At 36.4% G+C, this 18,508-nt stretch overlaps 1 protein-coding gene across 5 annotated transcripts in view; it reads left to right on the top strand.

Moving 5' to 3' along the window:
- The window catches only part of LOC149690772 (uncharacterized), a 42,591-nt gene that overhangs the window by 6,651 nt on the left and 17,432 nt on the right, over nucleotides 1–18,508 (top strand). For 3 of the 5 annotated variants that reach the window (XM_089870561.1, XM_089870560.1, XM_089870562.1), the window contains 7 exons: nucleotides 8,827–9,375; nucleotides 9,453–11,618; nucleotides 11,685–12,283; nucleotides 12,355–12,455; nucleotides 12,574–12,741; nucleotides 13,454–13,585; nucleotides 14,518–14,775. In XM_089870561.1, coding sequence (XP_089726687.1) covers nucleotides 8,827–9,375; nucleotides 9,453–11,618; nucleotides 11,685–12,283; nucleotides 12,355–12,455; nucleotides 12,574–12,741; nucleotides 13,454–13,585; nucleotides 14,518–14,775 — 3,973 coding nt within the window. The remainder of the gene's footprint in view (nucleotides 1–8,826; nucleotides 9,376–9,452; nucleotides 11,619–11,684; nucleotides 12,284–12,354; nucleotides 12,456–12,573; nucleotides 12,742–13,453; nucleotides 13,586–14,517; nucleotides 14,776–18,508) is intronic. The other 2 variants (XM_089870563.1, XM_089870564.1) reach the window with 2 other exon arrangements.

The following is an 18,508-nucleotide window of genomic DNA, read 5'->3' as shown; positions in this document are numbered from 1 at the left end:
CGAAAGAGGAAGTTCGCGATTATTCAAATTTCTAAACCATTATAATTATCCTTTCCTTTCGATTTTATGGTTTTTTTTTTTTACTTTTTTAAAGTAACTTTCCCTTCTTGGCGTTTAATGAACAGTGTAGGAGGAAAAAGTCGTCACTTCTAAGTTCTTTTGTGTCTCAAGTGCGGATTAAAAGATCTGCTGGGGTACTTTTAACTTCTTCCTTAACGCCTTTTGTATGTAAATTATCTTTGCATCGCATTTGCCAGCCAAGCTAGCTTATCAAGAAATGGGAAGCCGAATAATGCCGCATAATTTTAAGTATCAAGTATCAAGTTTTTGATACCTATATACATTTTATTATAGTCAATGAATTATGCCACTATAGTCTGTAGTAACCTTCGGAGTTATGCCCCAAGAACGCCTTTCAGACCCAACTCCTTCTCAAATTATAGGATACGCGTGATTTATGGTCGTTAATTTTACCTAGAAATCTTATCTAAAATACACCTCAGATTTTTGGCAGCATCGATATGTCTTCGCCTAAATTGTCTTGACCACGAATGTCCGTTCGTCCATATACGGTTCAATTTAACTTTTTATATAGAAATATTACTTTCATACCCCAAGCCATTAATTTTGAAAACGAAATAACCAACTTCGAGGGAGACTATGTAATTTTAAGGTTCTTTTCTTCACGAAAGATTAACTCTTAGACGATGGGGTGAATGTGATCGGGGATTTTATCAGGATCTTCATCTTAAACATTACATCACCGCGAACATGATTTTATGTTAAAATTTACATAATTTAAAGAGAAAAAAGACATGCCCGAAAGATTTCGTAGACCAGAACACATTACATGGTTGTCTAACATCTCAGAAACTATATATATATTCGAAATTACTGTAATTCGCAAAGAAATCGTTTAAATTTTAAAAGATTTCTCTTGTAGGCCTAAGTCTAATTTTAAAAACAAGGAAATCTGCATTTGTTTTAAGAAATACGCACGACTGCCTCTCACGAGGTTTCCGAAATTATTGTGCTGGCAAATAAAGATGTCTTCTGTAAGTTTTAAACAATGGAATAGGCTTAATAATTTGTCAAAATTAACCAAGACAAGAGAGCTAGAGAGAGGAGAGTATAAGTAACCTGGTTTCCAAGAGTTAATAAGACTCTGGTTAGTATAGAGGCATAGTTTGGACTGTCCGGAATACAAGGAAATAATTATTGTATAATTTACTTGAGTTTAAAATATTGATGTTGTTATATCAAAGGTAAATAGGAGTAATAGAAAGTTAGTGAGTTGGGTACGGTAGTGAATTTAAAGTTAGATGCGATGATTACATTACCACATCTAATAATGGACTTCTGGTCTGGGACTCTTACCTTTTTTGGAGGTTGGAAGAATACCAACCGAATCTAGTATTTTATCTGAGGGAAAACAAAAGATAAGGCGATGTACATTAACATTTTGAGATACAATATATATGCCTATTTCTTAAAACACGCTGAGCGTGAGATAAATAGAAAGTTGTGGTTTTTTTTAGCGCTTTTTAAATGAAAACGGACGTGGGGTTCGTGGACCGTTTAATATTATTTTTTAGATTTCCGAAATTGAAATTTATTCATTATAGGGCTTCTTCCTTCATTAAAAGGAAATCTTCATTTTTTTTATTTCAAAGTGAGGGGCGTTGTACGAAAATTAAAAGCCTGAGACGTTTTTTTTTCTTCCTTTTTATGGCCCCGACATTCACTATCTAGCTATTGAAACCCCGCTGCAATCTTACTTATAGTTGTACTGTATATCCTCTACAGGTAGAGTAATAGCAGTCTGTGTTATATTTTTCAGTTAAATTAATACATTAGTGCCAATACTGTAAGATATGAAATGAAAAGGGTTTCATTACACCGCGGGGCATGTTTTGATTCTCCACCATGCGCTAATGGTGAAATAAACATAGGGCTCCCCGAGGAAAGATGATTTTCAAGCTAATTCGTTTCGGTATTGGACTACTGTAATTTGAATTAGAAACAAAACAGAAGTGTGTAATTTGAAGTAGCCCGATTGTCATGTTGTTACTTACACTTTGGAGTGTTGTAACTCTGGTTCTATAAGAGATACAGGGATGTCCTTTGAGTATGTTATAGCCCTATTTCTCCTCTTTCAAACGATACTAATTACTTGGGGGTTACAGTAATCAAAGACCGAGTAATTAAACTATTTGTTAGTAAACATTTTGTCCAAGGGGCCCGACTATCATATTGTTATTTACATTTTGGAGTGTTATAACTCTGGTTCTATAAGAGATACGGGGATGTCCTTTGAGTATGTTATAGCCCTATTTCTCCTCTTTCAAACGATACTAATTAATTGGGGGTTACAATAATCAGAGCCCGAGTAATTAAGCAAATCGTTAGTAAACATTTTGTCCAAAGGGTTAGCCTGGGTTTTGTACACCTATCTATGATTTAGTTCAGCTAATCAAACAATGCAAACATCGAATAGTACAGAAAACGTATCTTTATTGTAATAGTAGGTGACCAAATGATGGAATGTTATGTCAACGTATGATTTATTTTGACGCGTCCAACCGTGGAGGGTGTTGAACTCTTTTTGAATATGGTGGTAGAAACACCCTCGTCCCTCACTGACTTATGGTCATTATTAGGCCATCATCCATAACTTGTACAACTACTTTTGCCAAAAAAAGGGGGGGGCGAACAATATATTTTTGTGGGAGTACGTGAAAAGAATCCTTGGTATTGTAGAGGACTTGTTCGAAACGAGGTTCAAGTATACCACAAACGTCCGGTCGTCATATATTACCGGACAATTGTATATGTGTTTCGAAATTTGAAGAGAAACATTTTTAATACCCTGTATTTTATAAAATCATTTCTTTTATTGCACTCTTAAAATTAATTTCCAATTTTGAACTTTAGAAGCAGAAACTTGTTTAATATATTATGACTCATATATTTAATTATCAACTCTTTAGCATCGTTAAATTAATGATAAATTAATTATAGAAGTAATAAATTATATTTTCGGGGTCGCTTGCGTCACGTGGGAGCTATCAGCTATAATTCTCTCAATCTGAACTTTGACCCCCGTTCTTTTCCTTCTCTACGGCTTTCATTGAATCGTTTGAAGAAGAAAGGTAAACTATATAATTGAAGATTTCCTTATTGGTAGACGGGGCACGTGCTACGGGTATTTTTACAGTCTGTCAGAATTTATTTAACCCCCACGTGATAATTCTCCCGCCATTTTATAGTCTCGTGAATGATTCGCGCTCTTTATTGAAGCCAAGCACGGCTAACAAGCCTGCCTTTATGGAATTCCAGTTAGTATAGGACCTACTTAACCCCATGTCGATAATTTAGCGTTTGGTTAGTGATAAGGTGCAGTCACCTCGACATTTAATCAATGATGATTACGCCTGGGTCACCTTTAGTGTATGTAGTAAGATTAGACCGTACTACTACAATATCATTTTTAAACTGTATAGATTTAACTAAAAGATTAAGTTTAAGAACATCGTACCCTTGTAGAGGAATGGCAACTATATTATGGTAGATATACCTCCTCTATAACAGCATGCAGCTAACTGACACTGACTGACATTTCAATGAATTCCTGTATGGATTCTTACACACCTTTTCCAAAAACATATAAAAAGAACCAGAAATATCAGTTTAATAGCTATGAGATAAAGTTTGAGCTGATAAAGGAGAATTAAAGTTACACCCACATGCATGCAACTGAGCCCTCTCTAAGTGAAGAATCTGCGTTCGCATTATGTTCTTTGCGAAACGTCTTTCTAAGTTAGTAAATAACAAAGTATGTCGTCGTGATTAAATTGTAGAGATGAGTGTGAACAGGATCGTCTGCCAAAAATAATCATGAGACGTTAAGTTAAACCATGGAGTGTGGTAACCAGCCTATTAAAGCGTCGATTGATTTTGCAATCTGATATATTGATGAGATAAAATGTATCCTAGAAAGAGAACACGTGGGTAGACACCTTGCGAAATATACAGTATTATTTTGAAAAAGAATTTTTTATTTCATTTTATATTAAATGATGCGTACCTAGATTTAGATTATCTTTATCTAATGGATTATATGGCGAATTTTACCTGTGTTTAAAGTATTTATTACGTAATATTTACCGGGGCGTAAACGTTATTTTGTTTTTTTTTTGGTAAAGAAATAGAAAATATAAACAGTCGTCGTCGGTTTTTCTTTGAGAAAATCATTTAAAAATGAGAGAGAAATAAACCCAAACGAAACGGGTTTATTTCTTTCGTAATAAATTTTTTAAAAAGAAAATAATAATCATTCCAAAAGTTCGCTGTGTGATTCCATGAAATGTTTTTATTTTATTTTTTTCAATGACCAGAACGTGGTAGAGGGAAGTTAGTTTTCTAAATTGGTTTTCCTATATATTGCAAACATTGTTGGCTGGAGATAATTGACGTGGGCATTCAAGAATTCACTTTTTTATTATTCTCTAATCTAATATCAGTAGCAAATAAAATAACAGAAAGTAAGACGGTACGAGAAATTTTCTCTATCCCTTTTAGCGCACGTGGATCTATTCTCCTCATATGCAGTGGTGACGTAATGCATTAGGTTAACTGTAGTTAAGTGCACCTGTGGGGGAAACTGCATTTGTGACTTCAGTTCACGCATGAGCGCGTGGCACGGTTTTTAATATGTTTACCTTCCCTTTAGAGTTGTGTTGTATGTACAGTTAAACCTAGCTAACTCTCTCTCTACTTCCTTCCCCCCTCATTCACTATTTTTAATATTATTTCTCTCTGTTATTATTTCGAGTGTGGGTATAGGGAAATGTATATTATGTAGGCCTTACGGGTATGTGATGTTATAATGATGATCTCTACCATCTCATCAGCGCATGCTCCAAAGGTTCCTGGCGTAGTAGAAACCTTTCCTTGGCTGCTGCCTTTAGGAAGAGCAGTCAGTGTGTGTGTGTGTGTGTGTCGACGCATACTTAGCATTATACTTGAGGGTTTCGATGGTGGTGGAGGTAATATAGTGTGATCTGTCCCGTGAGTGCGCGAGAAGTGTTTGTCAATGGTGTTAATCGTGACCCCATGACCTTTATGAATTTACGGATAATTTTGTGTAAAGGTAATTTATAGAATCAATATTTGAATTTTAGTGATGGGTTTTTTTAATTTATTGCTTAAGGTGTTTTCTTATTGTTTGTAATATTGATTTGGGTTTAACTTTTTAAGTTTTTATTTATTTTTGGGGTATTTTGCGTATTTTAGGGTATATTTTAGGATAGGGTTGAGATGGCAAGGTTTCAAAGATGTTTCTTAACCTTTTAGAGGGTCTTCTTTGCCAAGTTTTAAGTTTGTTTGAAGTTAGAAACATTTAACCAATATTATATTAATTTTATTTAATTTTTTCTAAACTGTTTTTAGACTTAAATTTGGTAATATACGTCAGTTACTCTATTTTCTAATTCACTGAAGCGTTATTCTCTTAAATCTCCCATTTTTATTATATAAAGAAAATAAATTGGAAACTAAATACTTCCGGTTATAGGAAATGCTTGACTTCCGCTCGACCCCTAGCTTACCGTTAAATTTCCCTTAAAAGCAAGCCATTGTGAATTGAAAAGGAATATGAATTAATGCCACGAAACTTCTTAGCCTTTTTCTGATTGGCGTAGGCGGTTCAACTTTGCGCGCCAACATTTTCTTTCTCATCATAATTGTAATTTCTTATCGGTCATGAGTTAAGAGATGTTTTCCTTTTCTTTTTACTTCCGGCCATTTTAATCGAGATTTAAAAACTTTCGTTTGTTATCACTGTGAAATCTCAAATTAAGCTTAACATTCCTAGAACTGAACTGAACCTTTTAACTCAAGTTGAAACCCTGGTTTTAAAATTAGGCTTAAAGGTGTTAGACTTAAGGGTAGTTTAAGAATTAGACCTAAGGTTAGTTAAAATTAGGCTTAATAGTGTTAGGCTTAATGATAGTTTTCAAATTAGGCTTAGCAGTTAGTACAAACGAACTCTCATGTAGTTTCACGCTGTTTATTTTTCCGATTCTCGAGTCGTTGAAATTTATGGTGTTTTGTTTTTACCATTATATATGGGGTCAAGAAAGGTCAGAATTTGATATTTTGAGGTCATGCAATTGGGTAGGAAAGAAAAGTCTCTCTCTAAGAAACAAACGCTTGTGAGCTGAAGTAAAAACAAATCAATAATATTAAGCTAACTTAAAGTTCAGTGCAGGTACAGGTGTATTTGATTTTTTTAGCGAAAAATTATGATTATATAATTGGAATAGTTAAGTACATAAACAAATAAACAATGTGTGTGAAAAGCAAAAGCGAGGTTCCGTTTTGTTCCCGGTATCCAAAATCTAAATTGCCATCTCATAAATAATTTATGACAATCATTATTATCGCGGCGCAGCTGAAACGGTTATATTAACGATGTATTTGTCAATGCCGCGGACCCTTATATTAAAATTAAACAACGCCTACTTGTTCCTGTCAACATAAGACGTCTACCCCGTTTATTTATTTATTTTAGTCTGCAAGACAAAATTGGTTTTTGAAGAAATTAGGCTTAAAAACTTCGGTATCTTAAATACTAATCTAAAAATTTAAATAGGCTTAGATGGATCTGAGAATTTAGGGGATAACCTTTGACCTACCCCCCATTAGAAACCAGTAAAAGAACCCATGCTAGACCCTTAAAATTATTTACGCGTATGCAAATTAACTTCCCTGTAATAAAAAATTACGAAATCAAAATTACGGAAGAGGCATAAATAAAATAAATTAACATTAATTTAATTTGAAATTAAGATTTTAAGTATGGAATGTAACCACCACAAAATTATATAGGTCGATAAACTATCTTTAAGTTTGTCCTAGATATTTTTCTATCGGAGCTAATTATGTTTCTTAATTTGGTTTAATAATGACCGGCATTGTTTCTGTCAAGTTTAATTCTTAAGAAGAAAAACAGTCTCTCTTAAGACGTTTCTTTAATTTTTTAAAAATACGTGGGAGTATGATGATGTATGTATGTAAGAGTTACCACCAGAATTTTTTACGGTAAACTACAAAGGAGTTAAAGTTATTTTCTTTAAAGAAGTTATTTGAGTAATGTCGAAATAACACTTGCATAATTATTACCCTTGACAATGCCGCTATGCTTATTATTACGTACAGTCTCGTGGCAAAATATTTCACGTGCATTTCTAGAAAGACAATGAAATTGTTAAGCCTAATTTTTCTTTTGGTTTTTCTAAGCCTTATTCCTTTAAATGAATATTTATTGAAATTAATTCAGCATTTAATTGAAACTTTTCGCCTTAATTTAGTTTGTTTAGAAACAAATTAGGTTTAATTTTCAACAAATTAACCGTCGAAATATACTTATCATTGCCCTTTATTTATGTATATTTTTACATATCATCGTGAAATAATCTTAGCAACTCTTAATGTAGTCGTTTAGCGTCTTGGAAAACGTTAAAACTCAATTATATTATTAAAAAAACCTTATATTTTAGGCAAATTTCCCAAGTCCCTTATGAACTATGATCGAATGATTTTAATATTAAAACCACCGTACGAATTACAAACCACACCTTCATATATTCGCGTTTTTCCACGCTTTTTACAACCGTATGTTTTCCCCGCTGAAAACAAGTGTTATTATATGTTTTCTGGCATCTGTCGTTGCGTTGCCCAAGCCGCTCGTGTAGTGGTTGCCCCGTGTCTAATAGGGATTACGAAAGTCCCTCCCTACTTTGCCTACGCTGTCATTAGACCCTGTACTCGGAACTAAACTCCCTAAATACAAGCGTAGTAGTGTTAACGTAAAACACCAATCTACACGTACTTTATGAAAAATCTAATTTTGGAATAGGACCCTTCTAGTCTTGGATCGAGAGACACAACCGCGTACTAATTTCCGAAGTTAATTACGTTGAAGTCTTAAAAAATTCTGTCTTATATAGCGTCAAAGTTAAGTTCTTTGAAAACTTTCTGTGATTTTTACTTTATATTATGAGCTTCGTCTTGCTTTTTATTTTCTAAGATTTTCTCAACCTGCTAAGAGAAGTTTAAGAACGAAAAATTAAGGACAATTCTTTTGTTTATAGGTTTTAAAATTTTTAAAAATATATCCTAACGCAATGTAAAAGAATGGGTTCCGAAGTTCATTTTGTTTTCAAACTTGGTACTGTTTAACCCCAATTTTCTTTGGATGGTGTTATATTACTTAAAACAAATAGAACCTTGACGTTAACTTTAGGAACAGTCACTCATAATTTTATATATTAAAATAAAAAACTTAAATATGTCAAAAACTTTTCTTCGAGACCCTTATTATTGTATTTGACCTCCGTGACCCTCACTTAAAACTCGTTTAATTTTGTTTTTGATGAGGGAAAAAAATTGTCCGTTTGTCTCAAATATTTTAAGGAGTTTTTTGGATGTTGAAGTGAAGATAACTTGTATCTTTAATTTCTATTTTTTATGACGTACTTAAGATGTTAAAAATATTTAAGTTTCATATCAGTTCACTTTCACTTGATAAAGAAAGCTAACTTAATCTTTTTATTTTTTCACTGACAAGGTTAAGAGGGATGTGTTGTAATTTTTGGGTGTTTTTGTTGGAATATGTTATATACCATACCAGTAAAGTGTTAATATAAGAATTAGTAATTGTTTTTACAAGTTAAATTTCGTCCCACTGATGTACAGTACTGTACAAGCTTAATGCTTAATTTTTAAATGAATCATTTTTCTGTTTCTTTTTACGCATAACAGGGTACATCAGGTCGTGTAGGAGGTGGCGCTGGTGGTGGTAGTAGAATCCCGACCTTTCCCGCACCCACATTACGCCCAACTCCAAGTTCCTCCAATGGGGGTATCCCCGTATCAAAATTCGGATTCACCGGTGGTACTCGTACAATTCCTCGACCTCCCGCCGCAATTCCTACCTTTAACCCCAACGCCACTTACCATCAACCGCAACAAGCTCTCAACAACGTACACGATCATACGAACGAACCCCCTCGATTACTTATCAAACCGACAAGCTTAAATACGACCACAGTGGCGCCCCCTTCGCGACAGGGTCATTATTCCGGAGGGTCCGGCTCCGAGGATGGCTATAGTACGGCCACGACCCCTAACGAGATTTTGACCCCGGTCGAAGAGGAATTTTGGAAACGATCCGTCGGGAAACGCGTCACCGTCGGTGGAGTCAAGACGGGGACTTTGTTGTACTTTGGGAAAGTTCATTTTGCAAATGGTTTCTTCTGCGGATTGAAGTTGGACGAACCTGAAGGTCGACACGATGGAAGTTTGGAAGGGGTAAGTTTATTTTCCCTATGGTTTTTTTATTGCGGGATGGTAGTCTTAATTTCCCCCTGTGACCAACGCCTCTTTAGGTACGGTACTATACTTGCCCCCCAAGTTACGGAATATTCGCGCCGTACAGTAAGGTCTGCGTTTGCGAATCGCCCATAGTGGCCTTACCACCGATTCGCAATTCTTATTCGGCTGGTGCCATGGATACATATTCGCAACAGCAGTTCGAGCTGTCCAGTGGCGCCAATAGGTCTCGTTTACCCGCCCCCAAGACGTTAGTGGGGAACAAGAATAACCAGCAATGTCCTAGACGCGACACCGACGCGTTATCCTCCACTTTCGTCGCGGAGTTAACCTCACCTCCCAGGTACTCCGGCGGAAAAATGAGACAAAGCGCTAGTCTGAACTCTACTTTCGTCAATGGAAACGGTTTTACGCCTTCCTCCCACGATTCCTCGAACGTTAACAGGACTTTTAGCGGTGGCGATAATATGAATTACTCGAGAAAGATGTCTCCTAGCCCTAATGGCGGACATCGTAATTCGAGACGCGCTTCGTTGAATCAAGCCGATACTACGGTAACCATAACGGATATAAACCATACCTTCCAAATCGAAGAGGAAGTAATTGGTACCTCGCCTTGTTCAACGTTTAACTTGGGTCAGGGTACTGGTTTCCCCGCTTCTAGCAATTCCTTAACCAGTACTCCGAGTCCTAAAGAAGAAGGCGGTGGTAAAATCGGAGCCAAAGATGACTTGTTGTACGAAGTACCGGAAGACGACGCCGATGAGAGTAGTTTAGGTTTGCTGTCCCCGAGTCAAATGTTGGATTTTAGCGTCGGGACGGACATCGGCATCTCTATCCCTAAGACGCACTCCTGCGATGACATTAACGATCTTCCCGAAGAAGAAGTAGTTGAGAATATAACGGTTGAGTATACCGACGCCAATGTCAAGAGTCAAATAGTTTCGACCAGGTTTCCGGGCGATACCCCAGCGCCGTTGAACAAGCCCTTGGTACATCATAGATTGTCTTCCACGCCAGTTGGTAAAGGCCTGGATTCGAGTACCAAGGTACGACCGCCAATTCACAATTCACCCATTATGGGCAACGTGAGTTTCGAAGGCTCTACAATGGACGAATCTTTGTCCTCAACTGACTCTCTACAACAGAAAACGTTCGCCTACCCCACCGAAGATTGTTCCATGCTGGAAGATCAACAAATAACTTTAGTCGACATGACGTGGAACAGATCCGGAAATGATTCGATATTCGAAGACAAAGCCGACGAGAATTCCATACAGGAACAAGTACGGGAACATTTGATGTCTTCGAGGAAACCGGAACAGTTAGCTTCCGTTTTGAAGGAAGGATCCGTTGGCGAGGCCTTGTTGAGGACCCTAAAGGATGTTGATTTGGAAAAGCTAGGACAAGCGTCGCGTTTAAGCAAAGAGCGAGAGGCGGTACTAGTCAATGCGGCACGTTACGAGGAGGGTTTACTCGAACCCAAAGATATCCAAGGACCACCACCTCAAGTAGTCGCTTCAGCCTCGACTTATTGTCCCATGACTAAGAGTGTCGAATGGTCAACCGACGTCGTTGACATCTTCAGGAAAAGTCGTTTGGTGTCTAGCACAGGATCTATCGGGAATTCTTCTGACCACGGATTAGTAACGACCGACGACCATAACAGGGTATCTATCGAAAAGGTCATGGAGGTCATACAACGCGAAGGCGAATTATACAAACATCGCCCAGCCTCTACCTTTACCGTGGGCAGCGCTGATACGGGTTACCAAGGCGACGGAGAATTCGACTTACACAGCGAGATTGGTACCACCGCCGGATCCCCGTCGGAGGAAGCCAAGTACATGTCCGTTTGCAGTCAAGACAGCGCCATTTTAAACACGGACAACGAAGCCGATAACAACAAACTTATTAAATCGGGACATATGAGCGATTCCGATTTCTTCACCGATCAAGGCGGCAACTCTGAGATGGAAAATGACGCGGATTTGATGAAACGAAGTATGTCATCTTCCACTGGAGATGGTACAGCCGCTAAATGTTTAACTGGCATCGCCGAAGACGAGGATGATACCTTATTGGGTACGGGAGGCGATTGTACCACTGTCTTGTTGGAAACCGACAGTGGACCACTTACGGTTAATGAAACCATGGATTTGCCTCGCGAAGAGACAACTAACACGACGTCATCTTCGGACCTTCAAGTCGCCGAGCAACAGGTAATTGATAATTTTTTATTTTTTGGGTTATAGCGTGGGAATACTTAATTACAACATCCTAAATAGCTCCCTCAACCGAAGGACGAGTCATCCTCAATTAGTCTAGACATCCCTTCGTCCGATTCTATCTCGAAAGAAGCCAAAGATCGCAGTAATTCCTCCGTGGCCGCCAATGAATCTAGAAACTCTTCGTCTTCCACCAATAAGAGTCTGAACAATGTCCCGGCTGATTCTCGTAAACCAAGTTCCTCGGACGGTGGTCCCGATGCGGCTGCTCCTCCCAAGACGCGTCAGCACCCGCCGCTGAAGAATCCAAAGAAAAACATTGTAGTCTCCAAACCGGCCCCCGTCAAAGTCGTCGGGGTATCAAAGATAAAGTCCTTGTTGGAAAAAAGTCCAACTCCGGAAGAAATGGCGGCCCGAAGAGCGGCTAGAACCCCCAAGAAAAGTCGATGGGATTCGGTTACGTCTAAGATATCGGACGATAAAGACAAACCCAAAGTTAAGCGGGAAATCAAAAGCAGGGTTAATACGAATTTGGCCGGAGCCAGACAAGCCGCTAAGGTCAAAACTGATTCGAGAGATAATGATAACAGTGAGGCGAGTGGACATCAAACGCCATCGTCTAAAAGTCAAACTGTCACTGGAGCCACCGATTCTTTACTGTAAGTACTTTTAACCTTTCCTGACCCTAGATTAAAGGTCATCATGATGAAGACTCCCTTCGTAATTACAGCCCACGTGACCCACCATCTCACTGCAGTTCCCGCGGTACTGATGACGTGGCCGATTGTAATTTAGAACCTTCATGCGCTTCCACTTCGACCAGTAACAAAGGTGAGTTTTCAAGTCTATTCCTTCTAACCCTCTTGGTGTAATAATTAGGCTTAATTCCCGTAGTAGTAACGCTTTTGTTGCTAGTTATATAACCTAACCTAACCTAACCCAATTAAAGCCTTATCCTACGCTACGTCTGAAACCGGAAGTGTCTTTCATCCACCGTCGGAAGTAGCGGCTAGCGAAAAATCAGTCGCTTCATCCTATTATTCCCAAGCTGCTGGTCAAATTCCTAAAAGAAAATTTGAATCTAGAATTTACCGTTTTCAGCCTTTACCAACGACTGGTAAGAGTTTCAATTTACAGGTCAAGGGGTCACCTCTGTCTCTACACTCTACACTCTACACTCTTCTGGCCATTCTATGAAAAAATAATCTTTCTTCTATAACACTCACTAATTAACGGAAAATATCGTTCTAATTAACATATATTCATTATTCTTCCACTACACAACACCTTTCTTCATAACCACTTTTCCAAGTACTTGTTGTACTTGTTGTACTACTTGAATTACGAAATGATGTTTCGCACTTTCTTCTGACCTAATTAGCGGGTTTTTTGTGGTCAAAGTAGGCTTAGCTCAAAAATTTGGTCTAAAATAGTGTATTTTATCAAAAAATAGGCCTAAAATTAAATTAGACCTAAAATAGTTTATTATATCAAAAAATTAGGCCTAAAACTAAAGCTAGTAGGCGTGGTGGGACTCCCCACGTTGCGCATCACGTGACTTCGCGAAAGTTTGAAAGTATTCAGTTATTAGTTGGAAGCGGTGTCAGTAATTTAATTATAGTTATTTATTTATTCACTTAAGTTAATTAATTTAATTTAATATGGGGCTTTCAAGAATAGCCAGTGCATTATTTCATGGTAATTACGCTCTACTCAAACGATGCTTTCACTAATTACTAATTTTAACCACTAACTATTAATCGTTTAAAATAATTTTATCACGATGTCTATTTTAATTTAATTTAATTTAAATTAAATCAATTTATTAGGCAACCAATCAAAAGCGTCTGGACGCGCTACGTCAGCGGAAAACATTGCGAAAAAGCCTCCAATGGGGAAATTTGTCGCTCCCGTCAATGTTCCTGCAGCCACCAACGCTTCAAGCAGAACTAGGGTCAAAGGTAAGAAACGTTTGCTTTTTTTCGTTACATTTTTTTTATATCTCTCGGTAACCCAGATTTTAAAAGACAATTTAGAATTAGTTTAAGAAAAGAACCCCGGTTTTCTTTTTTTTTGGGTTCAAATAATTTTTGCGTCTAAATTACTATGTAGTTTTGTACGTTAGAAACGAAGTACACCTACATAACCTGGTAGTACGTGTTTTAGTAGTTAATCGTAGTTCTTTTTCTTGGGAGTAGTTAGTTATTATTTGACTCTAAATTCCAAGTAATAGTATTTCTTAGAAGAACAATCCGGTCCTAAAGATGGGATGTATTTCGGTTTTTTTTTATCGCGGGGGAAGGAACTTTTTCCGTAATTTTGATTTTGGGTGTGGCGGATTTTAAATTTTTTTTGATCAAAATGGTTTGATTATAAGTTGGTTTGATTAAATCTGCCTCAATTTCTACTTAATAACTATCTCCCGCATGAATCTATAACAATACGCATGACTATAACGCTAAAAGAAACGTAACTGAGATATTTTTGATAGATTTGCCTCAACCCTAAAATTAGGCTTAACAAAAAGCGTTTCTAAGCCTTTTTTGCGCCACGTGGTGAAATTTTCCAACCGTTTATTTAAATTAAATACCTAAGCCTTTTTAAAACACGTGGTGAAACTTTCCCGCGAAATACGAGTTGCAGCACGTGGGGCTCTGAACTTTAATCATTTAGGCCTATTTTCTTATTTTAGAGTTAGGCTTAGGGATCTATCGAAAATATCTCAAAGTTTACGTTTCTCTTTCTACCAATCACCTGTCTATCTTTAACTTTCTTAATTTATGCATGTTTCGAAACAAAGACAAAAATTTGCATGTTTGTTTTTCTTTATTTCTTTTCTTTCGGAACCTTTTCTATCCGCACAACCTTTGCTTGGACTATGAAAATTAAGTAGCGCAAATCTCAGACACTGCTAAACCCAAAGCCAACATCGGCACTACTACAAAGACTACTACTACTACTACGCAATCTCAAGCCGCACCCCGGGGTTTACCATGGCAAAGATCCATGGCGGGAAAATCTCAAAAAGTTGGTGGTGGCGCCACTGCGCGAGCCGCTGCCGGAGTTGCCTCTTCGGCCGCCGCGCCATCTACCAATACGGAACTGAAACCAGGATCCAGCTTGGCATCTACCAAAAAGATGGCGCCTCGAGGTCAGTCCAAACCAGTACCTTCTAGATTCATGCCAAACAAATTTCGTACCTTTTAGGCTTATCTAGGGGTTTTTTAAATTTAAATCTCCGTTTTTTTTCCCGCCTTTTTCATTTTTGTGCTTGGCTTTTTTTATTTAATTTTCATTTAATCCCACTTAATTTTAATTTGCACGAGTTTTTTAATTGCATTCGTAAGTTTTCTTTGCTCTTTATGGAACCTATTTTAAATAATAAACGTGTTACAAAATTTTAAATCGGAGTTTAATCCCAAATATAGAAAGGGTTTGTGGGTGAAATAGTTAAGCCTAATTTTATAAAATACTATGCTTAGTTGTATTATGATCTAAAAGTTAAGAGTCAATTAAGTCTATACATTTTAAACTTTCGGGAATTAGTTTGAAATGTTAAGCCTATTTTTGATTTTCTGAGCTCTTTTGAGCTGGAAAACGGGTTCGGTTGTTTATAATGTAGGATTAGGCTTAGGTAACGATAAATGACGTAGTATCCTTGGCTTTGACAGATAATAGTACCACCAACTAGGCCTAATTTCGGGACATACTTTTCTGTATTTCCTCCCGTCCCTCGGAACTCTAGCAACCCGTTTTCACGTTATTTTTTTTTTTATTTTATTTCGTTTATGTTGGAAGTCAGTGAATCTGTTTAGCATACAGGTGTCCTGGCTTTTTGAAAAACCGGATCTTTTTCTTTATAAACCTTATATTAAATATGCCAACATCAGGATGTTAGTCTTAAAAGTTGTTTCTTAGTACGAAAAAAATTAGGCCCGAAAATTCGCGTCTACGTTTTTAAAATGTCCACAAAGGAATCAGAATTAAGCATTTTAATTAATTTTCATGGTTATATTATAATTATATTTAACGAGGTAGTGATTATGCGAAGCCTCTATCTTATTTTTTCTTTAACCCTTTCATTGTTTAATTTTAGTACGCGGTTATTATCTAATTAAAGTTATTTAAAGCATTAAGGGTACCTTAAGGGTTCCTTTTTAATTATATATAATTTTGATTCTAATTTGGTTTAGAGAACTTTGCCATTTTTGGGTGTGTTTCATATTCACTTTATTATTACGGTAATTAGTTCTTATTCCCTTTAAATTTCAAGGAAATTTAAATTATATACATCTTCATTATTTTATTTAATATAATTTAATCTTTATTAATTAATGCTCTAAATAACTTTTAATTCTAATTTTCCTTAGTTATTTTCACTAGACCGAAACGTTACTGTTTTTAATTTTAAATTTATGAAATGGCAGCGTTAAGTAATTTACAGTGTAGTTTTACATAACCGCAATGAAATCTCTGCTATTACTCAATCGCCGTAATGTTTTTTTTAATTACTGAAACGCGATACCACCCTTGGCCAAAAAAGATTGTTTCAGAAAGTATATTTCTAGACAACGTAGCCACTGTTTATGACTTTGCATTTGCTTAATATGGTTCCCATAAAAATGGCGCCAATTTATTCTTTTTGGCGCGAACGTTAAAGCTTGGAGGATGGAGGTGAAATGGAGTAGTAAATGTTTGTTTGCTATGTGCGGCCATGATAGTCTCCCAGAGTACCGTGCGCACGCCCCTACCTCTGTTAAGTGCTGCCACGTACCGCTTTGTAAAATCAGAAGCTAGTTATCACGAATTAGCTTCTATATTTTTAAAACACAATGGGCATTGTCGAGTACGTTTTTGCTGATAGGATTTTGTTGCCTTAGATGGGGGGGGGGGGGTAGTTCGGCACAGAGGCTGCGTTATAGGTATGGAGATTACTACTCCACTTCACCTTTTTCCTCCAAGGTTAAAGTCGCAAAGGAGATTTAGTTTGAAAGCGTTGACATGTATACGATATTTGACACAAACACGTGTTTCGTTGCCAAAGCGCCGGTTTTAAATCGGTGACGTAATCCGTTGACGTCAAACCATATTATCCACCCACGATTTTGAAGCTTAACTTTTATTTTTTGGGTAGGGTGTAAGGCCTGGGGAAATTTGACGATGTTACTTGTCAGTAAAATACTTAATAATGGTTGTTGGTACTTGAAGTTCCAACTTCTGTCAAAATACACTGGAGTCTATTTTGGTTTTCCGACTTCGAGTTTTAGTTTAACGAAATATGGTAGTCGATATGTTTGGGCGATTCGTAAAATTATCGGGGGTTTTGGTATCGATTTAATCGATATCATATTACATATCGATATTGTTTATATTGTATTATATGTTGTATTATTTTTATCGGGGTTTTTGGAAGCGTAGGGGGTGTTGTTCAGTAAACTTTAGCGTATCTCTCTCTATGGGGGATAGATGACATGGTGTTTTATATTTAATATGTTTTTGCCTGTCAAGGGAGGTCAACTACCGTTAAATTAAACCCCGAATTTTTAACGGGGGTGTCTTAAGTAAGAGGTCGGATACTTCATGTTAGAATTATTTTTCTTAACATAGTTTCCACCAGCGTTGGTTAGTCTAGAGATTAGGGAGAGAATTAAAAGTTTAACAGTTCAGTTCAATTCAGTACTTGAGCAACTTGACTTGAGAGAGAATAGGGGAGATTTTTCTGTAGATTTTTAGTGTAAATTAAACTATCTATGAACCAAAAAAAGGGGTTAAGTTTTAGAATATTTAAGTTTAAAGTGAAGTTATTTCAAAATTATTATTGACCCGCATTTTTTCTGAAAACAAAGAACGCCCTCTTATTGTTGTTTTTGTTTGTTGTTGTTCTTGTCAAAATATTACTTTGAACTTCTTGGGTTGGTTATATATTTTTTTCGTAGACAATTAGCGCTCTAGGGAGTTTGGAACAAATAATTAATGTTAAGGTAGCACTTGGTATTATCGAGCCAAAAATTCTAGTAATCTAGAAAATAACTCGCCTAGTATTCGTTTTCTTCGAATTTTAAATTTTAGGGTCGAGTTAATTATCTATTTTAAAGTACTTAATCTCATTAAAATTCAAGTTTTTATTTTTAAAACTTGAAAATCGGACCGAGAACTTTAATATTTCGGAACTATGTCGAGCTTAAAGAAATAATATTAATTTTTAACAAAGAAAATTCATTTTAAAAAATGGAATATTTTGACCCCCTAAATTAAAAATAAAAAATTAAACTCACGAAATACTTTAATATCTTTACCCCCAAATATTAAATATTTAAAAAATACGGAAAACGTTATTTTCTTGACCTTGAAATTTAAATAGAATCAAAACGGATCTATCTTTGAAGTCCATTATCCGAAATTGATATTAATTTTCAATTATTTGAAGTTTTCAACTACTAAACTAATTGCTTATCCATTAAGAAAAAAGGGTTACGCTTGGATAACTCGTAATTTTCGTTTTATCAATCCCCCCCCTCTTTAGTCTATAGGGGCTACATACTTCCTGTTATATATTATTGAACAATAGATTATCATAATCTTTTTAGGGAAACAAACTCTATATAATCTATAATTTTGGGAGTTTTTTTTTTCAAATGTATATTAAAGTTCAGATCGGTTATTTAACTTAGCCCCTATGTAAAACGGGTTCGAATTCGAAATTGTTGTATTCACTCAACGTTTCAAAAGTTGCCGAAAATCTACCTTTGAAGGGATTGGGGGGGGGGGGGGGGTAGATCGTTCTACTTAACTGGTGTTTTAAAACTTAACTGGTTTCGAGATATTATATCTAACGTCAGGGAACCCATTTAATAATATGGTGGAAAATTACCACGTGGCTTTTT

Source organism: Phalangium opilio, unplaced genomic scaffold (genome assembly GCF_054372755.1).
Source record: "Phalangium opilio isolate 3A_F unplaced genomic scaffold, DU_Popi_V2 ptg000031l_1, whole genome shotgun sequence".
Classification (NCBI taxonomy): Eukaryota; Metazoa; Arthropoda; class Arachnida; order Opiliones; family Phalangiidae; genus Phalangium; species Phalangium opilio.
The sequence above is the reverse complement of the archived record's forward strand: the minus strand, read 5'-3'. Positions and strand labels throughout refer to the sequence as shown.